At 36.2% G+C, this 27526-nt stretch overlaps 1 protein-coding gene and 1 pseudogene across 1 annotated transcript; both read left to right on the plus strand.

The window, feature by feature from the left end:
- The first annotated feature begins 4462 nt into the window (after window positions 1–4462).
- Window positions 4463–26958, plus strand: CLEC9A (C-type lectin domain containing 9A). Its single transcript, XM_066355873.1, has 6 exons — window positions 4463–4580; window positions 13638–13718; window positions 20025–20171; window positions 23015–23166; window positions 25126–25247; window positions 26280–26958. Exons 1-6 carry the CDS (start codon window positions 4490–4492, stop codon window positions 26410–26412), a joined length of 726 nt encoding a protein of 241 aa, XP_066211970.1. The 5' UTR covers window positions 4463–4489; the 3' UTR covers window positions 26413–26958.
- LOC136377667 (large ribosomal subunit protein uL23 pseudogene) lies at window positions 19118–19600 on the plus strand (annotated as a pseudogene).
- Window positions 26959–27526: the final 568 nt, after the last annotated feature.

The raw sequence follows: 27526 nt of genomic DNA on the forward strand, positions 1-27526 counted from the left end.
TCACAGACAAATGCTTGATTATATAATAAAAGATCTGGTTGAAAGAATCTGTAGCCATAAAATTACTTCTTTTTCCTGTTACTACCCTTCGAGTCATCTTTACATTATGTTTCCTACCAACATCATTAGCCCTTTTCTTTTATAGCCCTTTACACTAAGGAATAACTTAGTCCTTTCTTCATACATCCCAAAGCTAGTCTGTGAGTTGATCATTTGTTGCCCAATTGGTTTTTTTTCTATTAATTTTCTTCTTGTCTCCCATTCCTAATTAGGTCAACATTGTATGACTCACAGCATCTTCAGACATTAACAGAAATATTTCAAATTGAAACAAGAAAGGTTAGGGATTAGTTGTCTTAAGCAGTACAAAATATTTAAGTTTGAAAATTACATAAAATATCTCAGTTTCAAAGACAGCATAATGTAGTGAAAATATATGGAATTTGGAATCAGTAGAATATATTAGATGCTGTGATCATTTGCCTAACATACAATCATGGACTAGTCATGTAGTCTTTTTAACTTCCATTTTCTCATATTTCAAGTAAGACCATACCTACCTTCTAAACCTCACAGTTCTACAAAAGAGAAAATAAAACTTCGGAGTATTAACTGTATCAGAAACTCCACAAAGGGAGATGCATGACTTTCCTATTTGCTATATTCTATGTTCATCACCAAGTACAGTTTCTACCTCACAAGAAACAGAAAAATGTTTACTTCTCATTGTGTGAGATAGCTCATTATAAATCTCCACAATCAATAAAACACTATAAAAATATAATTTTTATTCCAAGTCTACCTCATGTAAGACTCAACAGCAGTAATTTTCTGTGCAAAGAAGGGAAACAAAATTTGCAAGAAATCTGATGAGTTTAAAAATGAACAAATGCTTCTTAACAAGGCCACAGTCTAGGAGACAGAACAGCAAGTAAAAATACTTTATCTAGTTCTTTTCCTGACAGATCTATGCTTGGTTTTTGCTGAGTAGCTCATGAAATATATATAGATATGTGGGAAGGCACCCTTTCACAGGATAACAGGCACACATTGCATTTCCTTGTCACAACTTCCCTGAAGGAACTCTTTCTTCTTAAATTAGTAGTAATAAAATTCATAAACATGATTCCCAAACATCTCAACTGAGAGGTTTGTTAAAACACTAGATGTTCAAGTACAAATAGTTACGGTACTCAGTTGAAAGGCTGAGGAGACCATCCTGTGTTTTTGATAAGCTCCTCTACTTGATTCTGATACAAGTCGTTTTGAATACATTTCAAGAAACATTACTTTAGAACTTAACCCCTATGTAGCTTTTGGTAAGTTAGTCTCTTTCAAACTTAGTTTCTTTATGTATAAAATGAGTTTAGTATTACTACCTTACTAACAATGTAATTGTGAAAATTATTAATGTAATTATATCTATAAAACATCGAACAGAATACCAGGCATGTAATGAACACTCAGTAAACATGTATTACTTTTATAGTTTTGTGTACTGACATTTAAAGACACTTAAATATCTTGTTTTATACTATCAATAAACAAGCAGGGTTTTTTGGAGGGGGAAGGGATGAGTTAAATAACAAATACCCCAGATTCTATTTTTACTTTAAATGCCTTGAGATCTTGGTGTTGGGGGTATCAATATCTTGTTTTTAGTTTTACTTGTTTATTTAGAAAAACCAAATAAGAACTAATAATTCCAAAAACTATCTAAAATTTAGTCATATCTCTGGACTTTAATATTTATTCTCCCCCAAATGGAGAAACCATATATTTATACATTATTATGACACAACAAAATGTCAAAGAATAACATCTTAGCGCATGGCAACAATGCAATTTAAAAAATGTAACCAAGGCCCTGGCCCGTTGGCTCAGTGGTAGAGCGTCAGCCTGGCGTGCAGAAGTCCCAGGTTCGATTCCCCGCCAGGGCACACAGGAGAGGCGCCCATCTGCTTCTCCACCCTCCCCCTCTCCTTCCTCTCTGTCTCTCTCTTCCCCTCCCACAGCTGAGGCTTCATTGGAACAAAAGATGGCCCGGGCGCTGGGGATGGTTCCATGGCCTCTGCCCCAGGCGCTAGAGTGGCTCTGGTCACGGCAGAGCGACCTCCCCCACCCCCCAGATGGGCAGAGCATCGCCCCATGGTGAGCATGCCGGGTGGATCCCGGTCTGGCGCATGCGGGAGTCTGTCTGACTGCCTCCCCGTTTCCAGCTTCAGAAAAATGCAAAAAAAAAAAAAAAAACCACACAAAAAAAACAAAAAACAAACAAACAAAAATGTAACCAAAGATTTTTTTTTTTTGGTATTTATATCAAAAACATTTTGTACATGAAATTAAAATAGCACAGATTTTAGTAGTTCAAGTACTATGATCAGACTTCCTGGTTTTAAATACTAACTCTTCTACTTACTACATAAGTGAACTTTGGTAAATAACTTGACTTCTCTGTGCCTCAATTTACAATTAAGTTGCAATACACTATTATTAGTGCCTATTTCATAGAGTTTTTGTGATAATCAAAGTAATTTGTGTCAAATCTTTTTGAAACAGTGCTTGGAATATAATGAATAATAAATATGGGACAGTATGATTAAAAACATCAAATGTAATATAAGTACAATATTAATATTTTATTACAAAGAAATCTATTAGAGAATATACTGTATTTGAAACAGCTAGATCTTCCTGAACCTGATATTGTATTGATAAAATTTGAGACAATCTGGAAATTAATGACAACATGTTGAACTATGTTTCTGATGTTAGCCTTAATGTACATTTGGTACACAGATGGTTTCGTCCTTTTTTCTCTCCTGAAAATAGAAACTATTTCATTGATTAAGTCACATTATTTTCAGATCAGAATTTCAGGTCACATGAAAATCATGTCAAATACTTGGAGAATTTTCTGGATATTCTTCATTTGTCTCTTGAGATCTTCTTATGTCCATCCTTTGCCTCAGGAGGCAGAACTCAAATGAACAGCATCATGTGGACAGACTTGGCCTCTGGCTTCCTGTTAATTCGGCTACCGGGAGGTGCTAGCAGTGATGAGAGGGTGAACGGTGTATTTATTCCCCTGGCTCTCTCCCTACCATGCCTTGATTTGACAAAGGATGATGTTTTCTATCTTGGGCCATGACCCTTGTCAGGTCACATAGTTTTATTAAATACGCTTCCCTTAGCCCTTCAGACCTAAGGGTAATAATAGTTTCCCACCCAGAATTTATATCACCTTCCCTTTTTGCTTCTGTTAATCCTTCCCAAAACTTTATAAACAGCATCTTTATTATTTACTTGCCCTTAGATTACCCCTGAGTGCCATTTGTTTCCTTCTGTTGCAGAGATCAGTGATTGATCCAGTGAAACACCAAAACAAAACAGAACTTTGCAATTGTGCAAATTGTTGGGTTTGAGGACTGAAAATTACTGCGAGCTGGCTTTTAACCCAAGAACAAACAACTCATGATATTTAAAGTATTGAATTTCTCAATATTAATGCAATAGTCACAGGCTGTGGTAGAAATGGCCATCTGTCTACTTAAAAAATTCTTGCTTCCCTTCTACAGTGAAGTTGTCATAGAAAGTTTATGAGCCAGGTAATTACATTTCTCAGGCCCAACCTAGATCCAAAGATGGCCATTAAGTTGTGCATGTGGAAGGCATGCATGTTACTTCTAAGTTATGGCTTTCTGGAAGCAGATATGAATTTTCCACCTCTCTTTTCCTTTCCAATGGCTAAAATGTTTCATTAGACAGAGATTGGATTCCATTTGGATAAAAACTACCCATTTACCAGGATTACTGGAACTAGAATGTTATCTGAGCAAGAAATACATTTTACTGGGTTAAACAACTGGTATTTTAAGATTTTTTTGGTCATAGCAACTGCATTAACCTAACAAATAGAGTGTGTAAATTTATTTTAAGATGCAATCCCTTCCTAGCTTTCTTATTTAAGGACACACAGTGATCAGCAACTCCTTACACCCTGGTTTGCTCAATGGGAGTTATCCTTGTATCTTTGCTATTTAGGTCATTCCCATGCTTTGTGCCTTATATCAAATACACTGCTCACACAAATTAAGGGATATTTTATAGCTTCATACTCATTTTGAAATATCTCCTAATTTTTGTGAGCAGTATATAAGTGCATTTTTTTCACTACTTTTCATTTTAACAGTCAACATCTGCTACATCTGAGAAACTAGACCAATTTCGTGTTCTATCAATGTCCATTTGAGTTCAGTTCCCTTCTCATTTCCTTCTTTGGCAAGTTGTGCTTTGGCTTAAAGTTAATAAACTTCTACTTTCTGGATGAAGATGCATATATTTGATTCCTTAAACCTTAAAATATTTTCCTACTGGTGTGTCAAAATAGCCAATTTCAGTTCGTTCACCAATCTGTCCCTGACTACAAAAAGAATTATTTGTCTTAGCTTCTTGTGTGGACTGCCTCACCTATCAAAGCACCTCAGACATGCAGGAGCAAGAAATCTACACCTCCCTTCGGTGGGATAATCCAACATCAAACCCTTCTCAGAAACATCTCCATCCCACCAAATGTTCAGGTACGCAGTTCTAATTATTTAGTTTAAGACTTTGCAGTTTATGTTGTTCCTTGTTGTATAATGAACCCAGGTGATTTTTCTAATGAGGTAACTCACTTTAGAATATAATAATATGCATTATACATTAATGTAAAAAAATTAAAGGGTAAGAGGAGTAAGTAAAGATGAAAAGAAAAAGAGCAATGGAGTAGACAAATATGTAATATTCTCTTTCTCTCTCTCTCTTTCTTACTCTCTCTCACGAAAAGATGAATAATTCTTGGATTTGAAAAATAAGTGAAAAAATCAAATTTTTTATTATTTCTGTGTCTGTATAAAACAGTCTCTTACAAGTTATCTTATAAATATTAATAAATAAAGAGAAAACAGGCATTGAAAAACTGGCCAGCTCTCATCATCCTAGAGCTGTCTGCTGTAATTATCATTCTGTCTTTATTAAGTTTAATATTTGTGTTAGTTTCCTATTGTTAAAGTAACAAATTACCACAGACTCAGGGCCTTAGTGCAATCTAGATTTATTATCTTACAGGTCTAGAGACTTGAAGTCTGAAACGGGTCTTGCTGGGCTAAGCTCAAGGTGTTGGCAGGGCTGCATTTCCTCCAGAGGTTCTAAAGGAGAAGCCATTCTCTCATTTTTTTCCAGTGCCTAGAGTTGTATTTCTTGTTTTCCGTGGTTTATGGCTTCTTTCTCAATCTTCAAAGCCAGTAGCATTATGTCTGCTTCCATCATCATATCGCACTCAGTCCTTCTGAGCTCCTGTTTCTTACTTATCAGGGCCCGATAGAACAGAATAATCTCTCCATCCAAAAGTCATTAACTTAGTTATATCTTCAAAGCTTCATTAGCCACATTTACAGGTGACAAAAATTAGGACATGGTTATCTTGGATAGGTACATTATTCAGTTTACCATCCTTTCCAAAGATAAAGCTTTTCTGTTTTTCTCTGATTAATGTTGAGAATATAACCAACTACACAATCTTCATTTTTCCCTCCTGAATAGTTTCAAAATTGCATGCATAAGAATGTTCCTCACCCAAAACTGTATTTTTAAAAATAAATACTTTTGTAAACAATGGTGTAATAAACATGGGGGTGCATATCTTCTTTTGAATCAGTGATTTGGTATTCTTAGGATATATTCCTAAAAGTAAGATAGCTGGGTCAAAAAGCAGTTCCATTTTTAATTTTTTGAGGAAACGCCATATTGTTCTCCACAGTGGCTGCACCAGTCTGCATTCCCACCAGCAGTGCAGGAGAGTTCCCTTTTCTCCACATCCTCGCCAGCACTTATTCTGTGTTATTTTGTTGATGAGCACCATTCTGACAGGTGTGAGGTGATATCTTATTGTGGTTTTAATTTGAATTTCTCTGATGATTAGTGAGGTTGAACATTTTTTCATGTGCCTATTGACTATGTGTATGTCCTCTTTGGAGAAGTGTCTATTAAGTTCTTTTGCTCATTTTTCAATTGGATTTTTACCTTCCTGGTATTGAGTTTTAGAAGTTCTTTATAAGTTCCGTTTACTAACCTTTTGAATAGTATGAATGTTCATGTACGTCCTTGTGTCTCCTGACCATCCAGAGTACGACTGTACAAAAATTTTTATTTTAAAAACGTGTAAGGCAATATTAAAAAAAGGCAAATGTGCCTGGCCTGTGGTGGCGCAATGAATAAAGCATTGACCTGGAATGCTGAGGTCACTGGTTCAAAACCCTGGGCTTGCCGGGTCAAAGCACATAGGAATGCTTCTCATTCTCTCTCTCCCCCAACCAAAAACCAATAAATAAAATCTTAAAAAATATAAAAAATAAAAATGAAGTATTTCAAAAAAAAAAAAAAAGGCCTGACCTGTGGTGGAGCAGTGGATAAAGCTTTGACCTGGAAATACTGAGGTCACCAGTTCGAAACCCTGGGCTTGCCTGGTCAAGGCACATATGAGAGTTGATGCTTCTAGCTTCTCCCCCCACCTCTCTCTCTGTCTCTCCTCTCTCTCTCTCCCTCTGTCTCTCCCTCTCCTCTCTAAAATGAATAAATAAAAAAATAAAAATAAATAAAAATTTTTAAAAAAGGCAAATGTATGTTCTTCCTGTTTCCATAAATTGGTTATTAAAGAAACATGATTTTAAGTTAATAAAACTGTAACTGGAACTAATTGCATTTAAAAAAACTCACTCCCGGAAGTCAGCAAGCCTGACAAAAACTCACTACTTGATGAAAAACCAACTCTGAACTGCAAGACAGCTCTCAAAAACCAAGGAGCAAAGAAGCCACAACAATCCTGGTAAGGAGCACCTGAACCTCCTCTGCTTACAGGAATGGAGGGGGGGGTGAGGCTGAGAGCCCAGAGAGGATCTCACAGAGGGAAAAGAGCAGAAACTACTGCTCACAGCCACTTGCCTGGAAACCAGAGAGCGAGGTGTGTTGAAAAGACCAGCTTATCTCCCAAGTGGAAAGGACAGGGAGAGGGACAGACTGTGAGGGGCTAAGGAATGCAGGAAACGAATAAAAAAGCCGACTCATCCATGCTGGAGGCGGCCATAGCTGGGGGAGGGACTGAACCTTTCACAAAACAGAGCTGAAGTGCTTCCGGATCAGAGATCTCTGGATATCTATCCAGTTCCAATCAGTGCAACAAGACACAGCTGAAAACAAGAAGTGGGGAGGAGGGGCAGTAACTCAGGTCTCCATGGAGATCTGAGATACACCTCCCCCTACTGAAGCTGAGAAAACACCCTGCCCCCAGTGAGATTAGCTGGCTAAAGAGGCCTTCAGAGTCTCAGGTTACACCCATCGCATTCCTGGATACAGTTTCAAGGAAGCCCCCTGCTGAGATCAGTAAACAAGATTATCACCTGTTAAGAAAACAAACAAATCAAGACTTCAAAGCTGCCCAAATCCGAAAGTGGATTACAGATAACAGCTGATACCAACCCAAGAAGACCTAGAAATAACACAAACTGAAAACTGGAGGCAGACAACACCAAGCCTAGACTCAACCAACTCTACAAATAAAACACCCCAAAACAGACGATGAGAAGACAAAGGAGTGCAATCCAAATGAAACCACAAGAGACATCTTCAAGAGATGAACTGAGTGATATGGAAATAATCAAACTTCCAGATACGGAGTTCAAAATAATGATTGTAAGGATGCTTAGGGATCTTAGAACAACAATGGATGGTCATTATGAAAACCTAAATAAAGAAATAGCAAGTATAAAAAAGAATCAGTCGGAGATGACAAATACAATATCAGAAATAAAGACCACAATGAAAAGAATTAAAAACAGGATAGATAGAGCAGAGGATCGAATCAGCGAGTTAGAGGACAACTGGAATGAAGGCATGAAAGGAGAGAAGAAAAGAGACTCAAAAAGTCAGAGGAAACTCGTAGAGAGCTCTGTGACAACAGGAAGAGAAATAACATCCGCATCATAGGGGTTCCTGAAGAAGAAGAAAAAGAACAAGGGATAGAGACTTTGTTCAATCATATCATAGCTGAAAACTTCCCTAAATTAATGCAAGAGAAACTCTCACAAGTCCAAGAAGCACAGAGAACTCCACTAAAGAGAAACCCAAAGAAACCTACACCAAGACACATCATAATTAAAATACCAAAGCTAAGCGATAAAGAGAAAATATTAAAAGCTGCAAGAGAAAAAAAAGTTATCACCTACAAAGGAGCCCCCATAAGGATGACATCTGACTTCTCAACAGAAACGCTTGAGGCCAGAAGGGAATGGCAAGAAATATTCAAAGTAATGCAGAACAAGAACCTACAACCAAGACTACTTTATCCGGCAAGGCTATCGTTTAAAATCGAAGGAGAAATAAAAAGCTTCCCAGACAAAAAACAACTCAAGGAATTCATTACAACCAAACCAATGCTGCAGGAAATGTTAAGGGGCCTGTTGTAAACAGATCAAAGTGGGAAAAGAATATAGCAAAAAAGGAATACAGCTTTAAAGAAGAAAATGGCAATAAACAACTACATATCAATAATAACCTTAAATGCAAATGGATTAAATGATCCAATCGAAAGACATAGGGTAGCTGCATGGATAAGAAAACAGGACCCATACATATGTTGTCTACAAGAGACACAACTTAGAACAAAAGACACACATAGATTGAAGGTAAAAGGATGGAAAAAACCATTTTATGCAAATGGAAATGAAAAAAAAGCTGGGGTAGCAATACTTATATCAGACAAATTGGACTTTAAAACAAAGGATATAGTAAGAGATAAAGAAGGCCACTACATAATGATAAAGGGAGTAATCCAACAGGAAGATATAACCATTATAAATATCTATGCACCTAATATAGGAGCACCCAAATATATAAAGCAGACTTTGATGGATTTAAAGGGCGAGATCAACAGCAATACTATAATAGTAGGGGATCTCAATACCCCACTAACATCACTAGATAGATCCTCAAGAAAGAAAATTAACAAAAAACAGCAGACTTATTGGAAACACTAGATCAACTCGATTTAATAGATATCTTCAGATCCTTTCACCCTAAAGCAGCAGAATATACATTCTTTTCAAGTGCTCATGGTATATTCTCTAGGATAGACCACATGTTAGGGCACAAAAGTGCTCTCAACAAATTTAAGAAGACTGAAATCATATCAAGCACTTTCTCCGATCACAACGGCATGAAACTAGAAATGAATCACAACAGAAAAGCTCAAAAATTCTCAAACACATGGAAACCAAATAGCAGGTTGTTAAATAACGAATGGATTAAGAATGAGATCAAAGAAGAAATAAAAAAATTCCTAGAAACGAATGACAATGAGCATACAACAACTCAAAATTTATGGGACACAGCGAAAGCAGTGCTGAGAGGGAAGTTCATAGCACTACAGGCACACTTTCAGAAGCTAGAAAAAGCTCAAATAAACAACTTAACCCTGCATCTAAAAGAACTATAAAAAGAACAGCAAGTAAAGCCCAAATGTAGTAGAAGGAAGGAAATAATAAAGATCAGAGCAGAAATAAATGACATAGAGGCTAAAGAAACAATACAGAGGATCAATGAAACTAGGAGCTGGTTCTTTGAAAAGGTAAACAAGATTGATGAACCTTTAACTAGATTCACCAAGAAAAAGAGAGAAAGGACTCAAATAAATAAAATTAGAAATGAAAGAGGAGAAATAACAACTGACACAACAGAAATACAAAATATTGTAAGAAAATACTATGAAGAACTGTATGCCAAAAAAAACTAGACAACCTAGATGAAATGGACAAATTCCTTGAAACATACATTCTTCCAAAAATCAATCTGAAAGAATCAGAAAACCTAAACAGACCGATTACAACAAATGAGATCGAAACAGTTATCAAAAAACTCCCAATAAAGAAAAGTCTGAGGCCCGATGGCTTCACAATGGAATTCTACCAAATATGCAAAGAAGAACTAACTCCTATCCTTCTCAAACTATTTCATAAAATTCAAGAGGAAGGAAGACTTCCAAGCTCCTTTTATGAGGCGAGCATAATTCTGATTCCAAAACCAGGCAAAGACAACACAAAGAAAGAAAATTATAGGCCAATATCTCTGATGAATATAGATGCTAAAATCCTCAACAAAATATTAGCAAACTGGGTCCAACAATATATGGAAAAAATCATACACCATGATCAAGTGGGATTTATTCTGGGGAGGCAAGGTTGGTACAATATTCGTAAATCAATCAATGTGATTCATCACATAAACAAAAAAAAGGAGAAAAACCATATGATAATTTCAATAGATGCAGAAAAAGCATTTGATAAAATCCAGCACCCATTCATGATCAAAACTCTCAGCAAAGTGGGAATACAGGGAATATCCCTCAACATGATAAAAGCCATCTATGAGAAACCCACAGCCAACATCATACTCAATGGACAAAAATTAAAAGCAATACCCTAAGATCAGGAACAAGGCAGGGGTGCCCCCTTTTATCACTCTTATTTAACATGGTACTGGAAGACCTAGCCACAGCAATCAGACAAGAAGAAGAAATAAAATGCATTCAAGTTGGAAAAAAAGAAGTAAAACTATCATTATTTGCAGATGATATGATATTGTATATAGAAAACCCTAAAGTCTCAGTCAAAAAGCTACTACTGGACCTGATAAATGAATTCAGCAAAGTGGCAGGATATAAAATCAATACTCAGATATCAGAGGCATTTTTATACACCAACAATGAACAGTCAGAAAGAGAAATTAAGGAAACAATCCCCTTTACAATTACAACCAAAAAAATAAAGTACCTAGGAATAAACTTAATCAAGGAGACTAAAGACTTGTACTCGGAAAATTACAAAGCATTGATAATAGAAATCAAGGAAAATACAAACAAGTGGAAGCATATACCGTGCTCATGGTTAGGAAGAATAAACATCGTTAAAATGTCTATATTACCCAAAGCAATCTATAAATTCAATGCAATACCAATTAAAATACCAATGACATACTTCAAAGATATAGAACACATATTCCAAAAATTTATATGGAACCAAAAGAGGACACGAATAGCCTCAGCAATCTTAAAAAAGAAGAATAAAGTGGGAGGTATCACACTTCCTGATATCAAGTTATACTACAAGGCCATTGTACTCAAAACAGCCTGGTACTGGCATAAGAACAGGCATATAGATCAATGGAACAGAACAGAGAACCCAGAAATAAACCCACAGTTCTATGGACAACTGATATTTGACAAAAGGAGGTAAGGAAATACAATGGAGTAAAGACAGCCTCTTTAACAAATGGTGTTGGGAAAATTGGACAGCTACCTGCAAAAAAATGAAACTAGATCACCAGCTTACACCACTCACAAAAATAAACTCAAAATGGATAAAAGACTTAAATGTAGGCTGTGAAACCATAAGCATCTTAGAAGAAAACATAGGCAGTAAGCTCTCCTACATCTCTCGGAGCAATATATTTGCTGATTTATCTCCACGGGGAAGTGAAATAAAAGACAGGATAAACAAATGGGACTATATCAAACTAAAAAGCTTTTGCACAGCTAAAGACAACAAGAACAGAATAAAAAGACAAACTACACAATGGGAGAACATATTTGACAATACGTCTGATAAGGGGTTAATAACCAAAATTTATAAAGAACTTGTAAAACTCAACACCAGGAAGACAAACAACCCAATCCAAAAATGGGCAAAAGAGATGAATAGACACTTCTCCAAAGAGGACATACAGATGGCCAATAGGCATATGAAAAATGCTCAACATCACTAATCATTAGAGAAATGCAAATTAAAACCACAATGAGATATCACCTCACACCAGTCAGAATGGTGCTCATCAACAAAACAACACAGAATAAGTGCTGGCGAGGATGTGGAGAAAAGGGAACCCTCCTGCACTGTTGGTGGGAATGCAGACTGGTGCAGCCACTGTGGAAAACAGTATGGAGATTCCTCAAAAATCTGAAAATCGAACTGCCTTTTGACCCAGCTATCCCACTTTTAGGAATATACCCCAAGGACACCATAGAACGGCTCGAAAAGGAGAAATGCACCCGCATGTTTGCGGCAGCATTGTTCACAATAGCGAAGATCTGGAAACAGCCCAAGTGTCCATCAGAGGACGAGTAGATTAAAAAGCTTTGGTACATATATACTATGGAATACTACTCAGCCATAAGAAATGATGACATCGGATCATTTACAATAACATGGATGGACCTTGACAACATTATACGAAGTGAAATAAGTAAATCAGAAAAAAAACTAAGAACTATATGAATCCATGCATAGAAAGGACATAAAAATGAGACTCAGAGACATGAACAAGAATGTGATGGCAACAGGGGTGGGGGTTGGGGGGAGGGGGGATGGGGTGAAGAAGGAGAGAGGGGTTGGGGGAGGGTAGGGGCACAAAGAAAACCAGATAGAAGGTGACAGAAGACAATTTAACTTTGAGGGAGTGGTATACAGCACAATCAAATGTCAAAATAATCTAGAGATGTTTTCTCTCAACATATGTACCCTGATTTATCAATGTCACTGCATTAAATTTAATAAATAAATTTTAAAAAAAAACTCACTACTCAAAGGGTTAACCCCTTATCGGATGTATTGGCAAATATGTTCTCCCAAGATCCAGAAACAGCTCAAGTGTCCATCAGGGAAGAGTGGATTAAAAAGCTTTGGTACATACACACAATGGAATACTACATGGCCATGAAAAAGACAGAAATCTTACCTTTTGCAATGGCATGGATGGACTGGGACATTATTATACTAGGTGAAATAAACCAGGCAGAGAAAGAAAAATATTATATTATCTCACTTATATGTGGAATCTAAAGAACAAAGTGAACTAAGGAACAGAAAAGAGGCAGAGGTGAGGTCACAGGGACCAGAGGGACAGCTGTCAGAGGGAAGGGGGATGGGATCAGAGAAGTGAAGGGATTAGTGAAATTATATATACATAACACAGAGATACAGATAACAGGACAGCAAATCCCAGAGGGAAGAGGGGAGGGAGTTGGGGGAAGGGGGAAAAAAGGGTACAAATACGGACATGGGGAGGGGAGGGACACTTGAATCCATGTAAACACAATAAATTAAATTAATAATTTTTAATTAAATAAATAAATGCATAAATAAATAATTTTGAACCAATCACATTCAAATGACACTGAAAAAAGATGAGATTAAACACAGTATTTTACTTTCAAAAATTAAAACTTGCTGCCTGATTTGCTATAATCTTCAAAATATTTTGGAAAAGAATACATATAGCTAGTTGATAAAGTTGTGGCTTCATATAAAGGTAAGAGGAGTGTGTTTTTATATCTGTTCAGTTTGACATTTTTGCAATTAAATGTATTCAAAGTTCACTTGTATTTCAAAGAGTTGGAGTTCTGTTTTTCCTGCTACGGTACATGGCCCCAACAATTCTGTGGTTGAAATCCTAACATTAATAACTTCTTTCCCTCATTCTAGTCTTATCCTGTCCCATCCCTTTCACTTACCTTTTCTAACTCAATTTTATTGTCCTTATATCTTGTTTAGGAACATGGTGTCTTATGATGATGATAACATGTGTTTTCAGCATGGGATTATTATCGACCTCCATTTTCTTGGGTATTAAGTGTAAGTATGAAAGGATATCTTCAAAATAATCTGTATGTATTATATATGACATGTAGTTTTACATACAAGTGTGTAGATATATCATAATAAATAAAACTTTTCATAATTTATAAATGAATAAATAAATCAATTACAGACCTCTAAATGTATCAATATATAAATAACAAAAATAATGGCTTCTCAATTTAATTTATGAAACATCAGTTTAATAAAACATTCTAAGCACTTGGATGCTCAACTTTTAATCTTCAATTGCATGGTGTTTAGCTCGAATCTAATGCCATCCATAAGTGTCTTTGGGAAAAATAGTGTAAATAATTACTTATATTATGATCCAATTTGTGAATCGGGTTAACATGCCAAAGCAAGCAATGTGAAAAATTTCAGTAAATGCTCTACATTTTCTAATATGCATTTATTCTAAACATGCAGATTATTTTAATAAGTTTTTACTTTATATTAGACAAGGTACAATGTAATGTTTAATACAAGCCTGAGAACTTTATTTGAGCCATATTTAATCACATTTATTTATTCCTTTTAGTCCAAATTTGAGATGATTCCACCTCTAGCAAGTGAATTTTTTATGAAACATAATAATTATAGAATTGCAATTTCCAGAAAAATGACTAAAAACCTTTATTATTGCTCATGCTGGAACTAAGAAATAAGCTGAGACATATATGAAGGTTATTGTCAAGATAACTTTTCTTCCTTGTATGCACTGACAAATCATTTATCTATCTAGGAGGTATTAGCTGCTGAGGGAGACTTAAAAGATTGTGAAATGAGGAAAAGAAAGGCTCAGGTTCTTCCACAAAGTATAGAAAATGGCCTTTATCATGTCCGTTATGAATTCATCTTTTTGGTGGTTCTGAGAGGAATATTTTAATAATTAATAGGAGCTCAAAAAGTAATCGTTACCTCATCTATCTCCTCAAATAAAATTTCACAGACAAGCATAAATGTGAGAACTTCCAGAAAGCTTTTCTTATCTCACTCTATCTTTATGTGCTTTTTAAATCAAATGCCAGTCTATTGTTTAAAGAAACTCACATTTAAATATCTATTTATCATACAGATACACTGATAGCAGATTTGGAGAGTTGAAATAGAACTAACAGATAAGTCCATTTTCATATGATAATCTAGTTTCTTCTGTAAAAACTGGAAAAGTTTAATGGAATATTGCCAGATTTTATTCTAGTTACAAAAATCCATATTTTTAAAAAACAATACACTTTCAACTGACATTGCAAATATCAGAAGATAGGGTTTACATGTTAATTTTAAATAATACATTTCAACGTTGTTTTACTAACTACTTGAAGTAAGAAGATAAAAGAAACTACAAAGAACACTTTCAATTTAAAAAATATTAACTTTGCCCTGGCTGGGTGGCTCGGTGAATAAATTGTCATCCTGGTGCACCAAGGGCACAAGTTGATCCCAGGTCAGGGCACCTATGAGAACCAATCAATGAATACACAGCCTAATGGAACAACTAAAATGGAACAATGAGTTGATGCTTCTCTCTCTCCTCCTCTCTCTCTCTCTTTCTCTCAATCAATGGCAAAATTAAAATAAATGAATTAATTAAATTAAATAAAAAAGGATTAACTGTTGATGCAACATTTTCAAGCAATATTGTCAAGCGAATAAGATGTAAAATTTGTTTTTATATAAAAATAATTTTATCACCTCTAATCAGACTAAAAGCATGTAGTGCATACTAAAGATATTAACAGAAATATACTGTACATTTACCATTTTCTCAAAAAACTTACTGTCCAGTGAATACTTTATTTTTTCTTCTCTGCCTAGTTCATGAAATTTGTTTAGATAACCGAGACAATCATGTTCCTAACGAACTCTGGGTTATTTTAAACAGTACTAATAGATATTGACCCAGAAAGTACTAATAGATATTGACCCAGAAATTCCATTTTTGGGAAAATTTTCTGTAGATAAACCTGCATGTGTAGCAATAAGAGGACAAAAGATTAGACAAAAATCAAACACCTTTCAGTAAGGGACCATTTAAGTTCATGATATATACATATGGAACACCACAGAGCAAGGAGCAGATGGAGGGGAAAATGGAAATAGAGGAGCAGGAGTTGGAGGAGGGGTAAATTTAAAGGTAAGTCGAAGTAAGTTTTTGCTTCCATCTTACTATTTTTTCTCTACCATATTACTTATATTAACTAACTTATTGTTTTTAAAACTCTATAGTGCAAACCATTCTCTAAGAAATCAGATTTTTTCAATTGTTTTTAGTATTCCTTTTCATTTTTCTGATTCATCAATTAGGCATAACATACAACATCTTGCAACAAATGCTTTTCTTTTTTTTCTTTTTCTCCTTAAAAATCTGTGATCTTATAGTTCCTCGGGTAATTTGTTGTTTAAACTTTATTCGTCCCTTATTGCAAATTGATTATCACCAAAAGACTAATAAAGGTGCAATATTTTCCTTCCCACTTGTGCAGAAACCAAAGAAAAGTCTTATTTCCCTTTCTCAGTTTTATCACAGTTCTATGTAGTAAGCACTGTCCAAGTAATAATAAACAAAGCAGCAATAACCTCAAAATATAGTTAATCTAAGACATTGATCAAAATTAAAAATTTTAGAATAATTCTTCAAGTTCTTTCAAAGAAGAGCATATTTGTCATGTCTAAGCATGCCTGATTATTAATAAGTTTATATAAAGTCACTGTCCCAGTCCCCACTCTGGTTAGAGCCAGCCTTTTGCTATGTGGGAGAGTAAATAAGCCACTAAGAGCCTGGGTTACTTGCACTACCCACAGATGGACAAAGCATAAGCATCTGCTTTTTCTAGTTCTTAGCTCTTGGATTGTAGCATTTACTTCTCAACAACAATGTCAATGAATAAAACAGATCAGAATACACAGCTATGGAATTACATATTTTATTATGAATGTTGACTTGACCAGTTGATTGGGAGACGAATAAAACATGCAGATGCAAACTGCTTATTTTAAACACAAACTTCCCCGAAATATAAGTACATTAATAGAATCAGTTAAACAGGATTGGTTGTTATCAGGGGTCCCCAAACTTTTTACACAGGGGACTAGTTCTCTGTCCCTCAGACCGTTGGAGGGTTGAACTATAAAAAAAAAGTATGAACAAATCCCTATGCACACTGCACATATCTTATTTTAAAGTAAAAAAACAAAATGGGAACAAATACAATATTTAAAATAAAGAACAACTAAATTTAAATCAACTAACTGACCAGTATTTCAATGGGAACTATGGGCCTGCTTTTGGCTAATGAGATGGTCAATGTGCTCCTCTCACTGACCACCAATGAAAGAGGTTTCCCTTCCAGAAGTGTGGCAGGGACTGCATGCTGCCCACGGGCCATAGTTTGGGGACCCCTGTTATAGATGACTTGTAAGACACTGAGTCTCAAAGTCGCAGTGCTTACATATCTATAGTTTAGGACAAGACAAGAAGAGAATATAATTTAACAACAACAGTAAAGCAGGAATATGAGTATATAGCAAGAGGTCTGAGGATGCCAGGTGCAAGCAGACACCATTTTCTCCCCTGTAACATCCTTCAAAACACAATTTCTCTCTTGAATCAAGAACCACTGATGTGTTCACAGAGTATGTTGGTACCAGTAAGCTGCAAACATAGTCTTGCTGGGAATTTTTATATTTTGCTGACCACACAGGCATACTCCTGAAAGGGAACCAGCCTTAACAACAGAGACTTCTCAGGGTATCCTTGTAATGAGTCACTAATCATACATCATCAAGAAACAGTGCTGACAAGCTAGTATAATCAGGCCAAAAAATTTCCCAGACTGATGATTACACAGCAACTCCATTAATTAATATGCTTGATGCCTTGCCCAGAGGTCAATTCCATGCAAAAACTTGAAAGGCACTGCTCAGGCTGAGCCAGGCCTGCTTCTAACTCTCTGAGCAAAGTCAGGACCTCATATCAAACAAAAAGAAGCCCTGGCCGGTTGGCTCAGTGGTAGAGCGTTGGCCTGGCGTGCAGGAGTCCCGAGTTCAATTCCTGGCCAGGGCACACAGGAGAAGCACCCATCTGCTTCTCCATCCCTCCCTCTCTTCTTCCTCTCTGTCTCTCTCTTCCCCTCCCGCAGCCGAGGCTCCATTGGAGCAAAGTTTGCCTGGGCAATGAGGATGGCTCCGTGGCCTCTGCCTTAGACGCTAGAATGACTCTGGTCACGGCAGAGCAATGCCCCAGATGGGCAGAGCATCACCCCCTGGTGGGCATGCCAGGTGGATCCCGGTTGGGCGCATGAGGGAGTCTGTCTGACTGCCTCCCCATTTCCAACTTCAGGAATAAAATAAAATAAAGAAAAAGACTAGCCCTGGCCGGTTGGCTCAGCGGTAGAGCGTCGGCCTAGCGTGCGGGGGACCCGGGTTCGATTCCCGGCCAGGGCACATAGGAGAAGCGCCCATTTGCTTCTCCACCCCTCCGCCGCGCTTTCCTCTCTGTCTCTCTCTTCCCCTCCCGCAGCCGAGGCTCCATTGGAGCAAAGATGGCCCGGGCGCTGGGCATGGCTCTGTGGCCTCTGCCTCAGGCGCTAGAGTGGCTCTGGTCGCAATATGGTGATGCCCAGGATGGGCAGAGCATCGCCCCCTGGTGGGCGTGCCGGGTGGATCCCGGTCGGGTGCATGCGGGAGTCTGTCTGACTGTCTCTCCCTGTTTCCAGCTTCAGAAAAATGTAAAAAAAAAAAAAAAAAAAAAGAAAAAGACTAGAAACCCAGTGAAAAACATCACAAAGGATAAAATTATACACTATATTAAAAAGAAATACAACTGACTTTTATTTATATATATGCAAAATAAGTTTCAACATCAAACAAAAAGAGAAATGCAAATTCAAATGATATTGAGATACCATTTACATCAGCATATATGGAGGATAATTTGAAGTTGTTTAATGATTTAAATAAATGCACATAAACTGGCTTAACAACTTATCTTAAAAATATACTTGCATATGTGAATTATGTTTGATTAAAGTTATTCATTGAAGTATTTTTTATAATACCAAAAAATTGCTAATAGTCTAAAAGTCAATAGAAAATTGCTAAAATAAGTTATAATGCATTCATATAAAATAATTATATATCCATACAATGGAATCCTATAGGATTATAATGAAATAATGAGAAAGCTTTTATGTATTGATATAAAATGATGTCCAAAATATATTTTAAGTGATAAAAGGTGCAAAATCACGTAAACAGATTACCATTTGTGTAAAGGTAATCTTGTAAAGTTCAAAATATGTCTAGAAGAATAAAAAGAAATTGGTGAGCTTGACTGCTTTGAGGGAGTAGAATTGAGTAAATAAGACAGGGGAGCTTTTTCATGAAACTGGCATCCAAAAGCAAAGAAGGAAACCTCTGTTCCTCCCAAAGCCAAAGCCAAAGCAAAGGCTTTGAAAGCAAAGAAAGCAGTGCTGAACAGTGTCCACAGCCACAAAAACAAACAAATATATGAATGAACAAATGAATGAATGAATAAAAAGGAAGTCAATGGCAGAAAACACTGTGTCTCCATAGGCAGTCAGTATATCCTGCAGAGAGTGCCCCCAGGAGAACAAGCTTGACCACTACGCCATCATCAAGTTGCCCCTGACTATTGAGTGAGCCATGAAGAAGACAGAAGACAACAGAATACTGTATTTATTGTGAATGTTAAGGCCAAAAGGCACCAGATCAAACATGCTGTGAAGAAGCTTTATGACATTGATGTGGTCAAGGTCAACACCCTGATCAGGCCTGATGGAGAAAAGGCATATGTTCAACTGGCTCCTGTGTATGATGCTTTGGATGTTGCCAACAAAACTGGTATCATCTAACCTCAATATAGCTGGCTAATTATAATATAAAAATTTTACACTGAAAAAAGAAAAGATGAGTGGAAAAAAGACTTTTTGCTATGTATCGTTTTTAGTTTTTTATTATCAAATAATGTAAATTGTTTTGCCTTTAATAAGTATTAATTTTATTAATAGAGCCTTTTCCCACATTTCCTTTAGGTATATAATTTTTAAATTTTTAAATTATAGTTTAAATTTAATATTATTTTACAATAGTTTCAGGTATACAACATAGCATAGTAGATAACTCTTGAACTACATAAATTTTAACAAAAACTGAAAATAGTGCAAATTAAAGTAACAAAAATCACAAGTAATTGATATCTGTCTTGAGTATATTTTGAAGGATGGCTTTGCTATAATTTGTCAGGAATTTATTAGAAATGATTGTTATTGTTTGAAGTGTCCCAGGTGTCCACTATTGCAAAGAAGCAGCAAGAAAAACTCATCCAACAGGAAAGGGCACTGGTGAACTTCACACAGTGGAGGAGAAACCAGGAACTCCAGATGAAATATTGCCAAAACCTGATGCAAAACTCTTTCAGCTCAGGTAACTGATAAAAAATAATAGTAAGTTTTCACTTTGCATATACAAATGTATGCATCAAATCTTCAAAAGAAACAGTGACATACATTTTATTCTCTGCCAAATCATAGTTAGCATTTTATAATAGAAGAGGCAAAATGTAACCCACTCTTCAGTTCAATCTGATTTACATATTTCAGCAGTATGTAGCAAATATAGATGTTCCAAGAAACACAGATAAAGAAGGCATTCACTCAAATTTTAAAGTGAAATATGTAAGATTAGTAGGTCAGATGTTTTTCAAATCACCAACTTAATTGTAGCTATAAATTCCTTAATATATTTAGTTTAAATATTGCTATAGATTCATATTTAGATAACTTTAAGCAAAAATTTTATTTTGAAATTTAGTTTTTACCACAACACTATAATAATGCAAGATTCAGCTCTTTTAAACAATTTTATGAAGTTATTTAAGTTACATTTTTTACATCCCTTACAAGTATTTTAAACCTAAAACAGTTTATTTCTACCTGTTGTATAATTAATATTTATACATATAATTTAGAGAAATAACTTCCCTACAGGGGATACCATTTAAGTAATGACTAATGAGAGAAGTAAAAAACCTACCATAGCTCCTTTGGATTGAAATTTAGTCAAGTAAATATTTAAAGCAGGGGTCCCCAAACTTTTTACACAGGGGGCCAATTCACTGTCCCTCAGACCGTTGGAGGGCCGGACTTTAAAAAAAAACTATGAACAAATCCCTATGCGCACTGCACAAATCTTATTTTAAAGTAAAAAAACAAAATGGGAGCAAATACAATATTTAAAATAAAGAACAAGTAAATTTAAATCAACAAACTGACCTGTATTTCAATGGGAACTATGCTCCTCTCACTGACCATGAAAGAGGTGACCCTTCAGGAAGTGCGGCGGGGGCCAGATAAATGGACTCAGGGGGCCGCATGTGGCCCGCAGGCTGTAGTTTGAGGACCCTTGATTTAAAGAATCATTGTATGTCCAACAGTGTTTTTAAATATAAGAAGACACTATTGCAAGTATGTGTTAAGTCTACCTCTGAACCATCAACCTCGAGTTGATGACAATATCTATTTGGAGACTGATAAAAACAGCATGTTCTTTAATCATTCAATTGCTATTGTCAACACTTTTATGCTATAACATTAACAATATTCAGGATCCTGATTAGCATACATTCCAAACAAAGGATATTAGGAACCTTAATTCAGCATCTGAGCCATGGAATCTGATAATGAACTCTTTGTGATTTTCTCTAGAAACTTGAATTCTGGAAGTCTCAGTGTCTTTCCCTTTATAAAACTGTGCCAGAAACATTTGATCAAAATCTTGTTGTTTGATTTTCCTTTTATATGTGTACATTTAAGCATCCCTTTTGTGAATATATTCTTTATTAAGGCAGATCCATAAAACTGATTAAACATTGTGGCTTACATCTTAATTATATCAAAGTCTTAAAATAAGCATATAAGCCTCTTAAGTTTTTCAAGTTTCCTCACCTACATATTTTCAAATTACTCTTTAAAGTGCATTATTTGTTCTCTACATTATGCATGAAATATTTTCTTGTTTAATTCTCAGAATTTAAGCGTTAACTTGAGGCTTACCATTCAACTTACCTAGTAGTCTGGTATATTTCTAACTAGATTGGGCCAGTAATATGAACAGACTTGAGACAGTAAGCCAAGGGTCCCCAAACTTTTTACACAGGGGGTCAGTTCTCTGTCCCTCAGACCGTTGGAGGGCCAGACTATAAAAAAAAAACTATGAACAAATCCCTTTGCACACCGCACATATCTTATTTTAAAGTAAAAAAACAAAATGGGAACAAATACAATATTTAAAATAAAGAGCAAGTAAATTTAAACCAACAAACTGACCAGTATTTCAATGGGAACTATGGGCCTGCTTTTGGCTAATGAGATGGTCAATGTCCGGTTCCATATTTGTCACTACTAGCCATAACAAGTGATATGACGTGCGTGCATCCCGCATCACTGGAAGTAGTACTGTATATGAGCAACACCACATACAGTACTCTCACTGACCACCAATGAAAGAAGTGCCCCTTCCAGAAGTGGGGGGGGCAGATAAATGGCCTCAGGGGGCCGCATGTGGCCTGTGGGCTGTAGTTTGGGGACCCCTGCAGTAAGCAAACGAATATTATAAATGTGGTGAACTTAAAAAAAGGAGTGATTAATAAAAATAGAAAACCAGATTATAAAAGAAGAGTTTGAAAAAGGATATTTCCAAGTTAATGTTATCTTTCTTTTTTTTTTCTAGGTGAGAGAAGGGAAGATAGTGAGGCAGATTCCCATGGCCACCCCAACCAGTATCCACCCTGCATCCCTGCCTGGGGCCAGTGCTTGAATCAGTAGAGCTATTTTTAACACCTGAGATTGATGTGCTCAGACCAACCAAGCCATCCTTACTCCTGGGCTGACACTCAAACCAATCAAAGGGAAGAGGGACAAAAAGGGGAGAAGGATAAGATGAGAAGCAGATGGTTGCTTCTTCTGTGTGCCCTGACCAGGAATTGGACCTGGGATATCCATATGCCAAGCTGATGCTCTATCCACTGAGCCACCTTCCAGGGCTTAATTTTATCTTAAACTAATTCTTAGAGACCTATTGCAGTCGGAAATGATTATATAAATCTAGTATAGTCAGCCTCAGGAAGCTGAAATTGGTAAGTACTGTAATATATGAACCATTTGATTAGTGTTCAGCTTTACTTGGGGTGATACAAAGGATTCTTTTGAGGAGATGTGCTTCTGTTATTTTTACAGTGACCTTAATAAAGTAAAATATTTTATTCAAAGCTCCTAACTGCAGCCTTTGTCCAGACAACTGGATTCAGAATGGAGAAAGTTGTTACTATGTCTTTAAAAATTGGAGAAATTGGGAAACCAGCAAAGAAGATTGTTTGAAGGAGGGCTCTAATCTCATACAAATTGACAGCAAGAAAGAAATGGTAAACACTGTTTTATCACTTCATATCTTTCTGAAAATAACATTTTACCCATTAAAAGAAATGACTGATTGTAATAAGATAGAATTCCTTAATATTTTATTACAACAGTACATTTGATGTAACAAAGATTTAAAGGAGACAAAGTAGTAATTAATATGGTTTGTGTTCTTTTTTTTTTTTTAATTTTTTTAGTGAGATGGGAAAAAGGCAGAGACAGACTTCCGCATGCATGTTGACTGGGATCCACCAGGCAAGCCCACTAGGGGTCAATGCTCTGCTCATCTGGGGCCCTTGCTCCATTGCAACTGGAGCCATTTTTTACCACCTGAGGCAGAGGCTGTAGAGCCATCCTCAATGCCCAAGGTCAACTCGCTCTAATTGAGCCATGATGCAGGAGAGGAGGAGAAGAGAGAGAGGGGAGAAGTGAGAGGCGGAGGGGTGGAGAAACAGATGGACACTTCTCCTGTGTGCCCTGACCGGGAATTGAACCCCAGACTTCCACACACTGGACCGATGCTTACCACTAAGCCAACTGGCCAGGGCCTGGTTTGTGTTCCTTTTTTTTTTTTTTTTTTTAATATATATATATATTTTTTATAGCTGTGACAAATCATCTTTTTTTTTTTTTATACAGAGACAGAGAGAGAGTCAGAGAGAGGGACAGACAGGGACAGATAGACAAGAATGGAGAGAAATGAGAAGCATCAATCATCAGTTTTTCATTGCGACATGTTAATTGTTCATTGATTGCTTTCTCATATGTGCCTTGACCACGGGCCTTCAGCAGACCGAGTAACCCCAAGCTGGTGAGCTTTTGCTCAAACCAAATGAACCCGCGCTCAAGCTGACGACCTCGGGGTCTCAAACCTGGGTCTTCGGCATCCTAGTCCGACGCTCTATCCACTGCTCCACCACCTGGTCAGGCTGTGTTCCTTTTAATTAGAGAAACAAAACAAAAAAAAACAGAATAGTTGTCCCAGAACCAAAGAGCATATGTTAGTTCTCTGTCCTTTGTTAATCAAAAATGGAAAAGAGTAAAAGAAAAAGCATTCTGTGACATGTTACTCCAAGAAATACCTACATTATAATTGAATATATGTTTTTAATTTATTATTCTTAGTGCTGTAAGGAAGTATAAATTACCTATAAAAATGTTCAATTATTAAGAAAAATCAGAAGTATAAAAAGTGAAGTGATGTCATTAAATGGAAAGGTTTATGAAAATAAGTATTTGCTAAATGAATTGTTTGACATTCTACCTAATTTAATAACATCTGAACAAGCAAACAATGTTTTCCTGAAATCATTCTACCCAGATATGTGTGTGAAATAGAATGCATAGTTACATATTTCTGACCTTATTAAGAATGTATGCCACTATAAGTCACTAAATAATCCAAGTTGACTTTTACAAGAATAATGAAAGGACAGTTTATTAAGTATACGCAGTTAAAGCAAGGCAACTTGAACTGACTTGTTAAAATTATGGATTATCTGTGCAAACTTGGCAACAAACATTATTAATATTTCTTCTAACAAAATATACTTATAATTAACTTGCTTTTGAAATCTTTTAAACTATTTTTCACATTAAAGTACACTGGAAACAAATGACCTATATGGCCTATGATGTCAAGAATATTTTACTTTTCCTGATAATGAGGGTTCAGTATAACACTTATCTTTTTCAACATATATATCTGCCCAACTCTAAATCTGTTTAAAACTATTTTAATATCAGATGCCTATTTTTTTCCACAGTCCTTAACACTACATTGTTAATACGGCAATAGAAAAAAAGTCTATAAAATGTATTTTGTCTTTTAAACACACTCCCTTCTTTCTCCAGCTTTAAAGTTCCCCTTAATTTCTGTCTTGGAAGAATGACACACTTTATATTTCGTGGTAGTTTATTTTTGTCTTCCCTCCAGTTTACTACCCAGGTCTGGTTTCTTACAGAATTTTATTACTGGCAGCCTGAGGCAGATTGAAAGTGACCATGATTACTGGGTGGGACTGTCTCAGTATGGACCCAGCCAACGCTGGTTTTGGCAAGATGGCTCTTCTCCTTCTCCTGACCTGTAAGTGTTTAAGGGAAATATCACAAAGTTATTAGAGAAAAATACAGGAGGGAATTCAAATGTTCATTTTCTGTTATACCTTAGATTTCCTCTGAGAAACATTACCAGCATTATAATTTCATAAACTTTTGATTGGAATCAAAGCTGAGATCATTTAAAAATAGCTTCAGGGCTTCTAAATCTCCCACATTCTCAGCTTCATGGCCATTACCCTCTAAAGCAGGGGTAGTCAACCTTTTATACCTACCGCCCACTTTTGTATCTCTGTTAGTAGCAAAATTTTCTAACCGCCCACCTGTTCCACAGTAATGGTGATTTATAAAGTAGGGAAGTAACTTTACTTTATAAAATTTATAAAGCAGAGTTATAGCAAGTTAAAGCATATAATAATAATTACTTACCAAGTACTTTATGTCGGATTTTCACTGTTTGGCAGAATAAATCTTTATAAAACAACTTATTATAGTTAAATCTATCTTTTTATTTATACTTTGGTTGCTCTGCTACCGCCCACCATGAGAGCTGGAACACCCACTAGGGGGCGGTAGGGACCAGGTTGACTACCACTGCTCTAGAACATTTACATTAAAATCTGAAGGTCCAAGTGAACAATATTATTTAATTATCAAGTATATTTCCTTTGTGTAATATAATGACTAAAGTGTTAAGAGAAAGAGATTTTAGTTAATTATTAAACAATTCTTATTTTAAGCTTTTCAGATAGACCTGGGGAAATTGGTGAACAGAATCAGGTGCCTTAGTATTTTGAGAATTAAGTCAGGAGAGATATTTTAATTTAGAACCTATGTTTGTGCATTAATATGCAGTTTGTTCAAATTATATTAACATATTTTCATTGAGAGAAGACAGCTCTATTATTGAAGAAGGAGGGCAAAATTATTATTACAAAAGGGCGCCATATTAAAACAAAACAGAACAGAACAAAAAGCTACACACCTCCTATGGATTACCCACAGGAACACCACTGTAAGTCCCGTACCTAACCTCAGATACACTCGCTCTCCTCTCCAGGTTGCCAGCACAGAGATCTCAATCAACTCACCAGCTCTGTGGATACCTCAGCAACAAGCACCTTTTGTCAACTAACTGCACAAGTTGGAAATATTTTATCTGTGAGAAGTGCATGTTAAGATCTTCTACTTGAAGGAGGTTGAGTTCAAAGTGATCTATTGCAAACATATTTGGCACAAACAGGCCATTGGAAAACCTGCCACAAATAAGCCAAAGAGCGCGTGCAGAAGTTAACCTCAGGGTGGGCTAAACTAGCTACCTGGCACTCAAAACTCACTTTTGCATTTACACTAGGTAATATTCTTCAGTACTTACCAAATATTCTTTTGACAGTAAATTGCCAAAAATATAATTGATTTAGGGCTGTAGAACAGGACAAAACCCTGAAGGGCTGAGAGCAAACTGAAGAAAAATCATTTTTATTTGTCAGGTTTTGTTTGTTTGTTTTTCTAGTCTAGAATGACCATAAACTCCACACAGAAATCTATAAGTCACTGGGGAGATGATGCAGTGCTAGCTGAGTGATTTAAAAAATAAATAAATGCCTGACTTGTGGTGGTGCAGTGGATAAAGCGTCGACCTGGAACACTGAGGTCGCCTGTTCAAAACCCTGTACTTGCTTGGTCAAGGCACATGTGGGAATTGATACTTCCTGCTCTTCCCCCCTTTCTCTCTCTCTCTTTCTCTCTCTCACTCTCTCTCCTCTCTAAAATGAATAAATAAATTTTTTTAAAAAAAATAAATTAAAAAAAGCACAAGACATGTAGATGTGGCTTCTTAAACTCATTGTCTGCCAGATCTTTTATGCATGTGCTGGGGTTCCAAGCCATCATTTTGAGACTGGTAGGATGGGAGCACAGAAAGATGGGTTTTCAAATTGGAAAGAAGAGAGGCTGATATGTGCAGGCTGTAAGACAATGGCCTTTTCTTAGGATTGTAGATTTCTACTGGAGATGAACTACCAGAAGTTACAAAAAGTGGAAGGAAGAGTCAGGCTGCCAATACCAGTTTGTCTCCCTGCTGTGAGCCTCCCTCCTCCCTCACATTCACCATTCCCACCACTCACAAATGTCTGGACCCTCTAAGGTTAGCTCAGATTTCTTTATTATAAAATAGTAATAGAATTTATTTCAAAAACAGTTTTAGGCTTAAATCATTACTGTATGCAAATTGCTGAGAATAGTACCTTGCGTAAAGTTTGACGCTGTGACAGTGCTTGCTATTATTATCCAGAATAATTCACCAGT

The sequence above is a fragment of the Saccopteryx leptura genome, chromosome 1, assembly GCF_036850995.1.
Source record: "Saccopteryx leptura isolate mSacLep1 chromosome 1, mSacLep1_pri_phased_curated, whole genome shotgun sequence".
NCBI classification, from domain to species: Eukaryota; Metazoa; Chordata; class Mammalia; order Chiroptera; family Emballonuridae; genus Saccopteryx; species Saccopteryx leptura.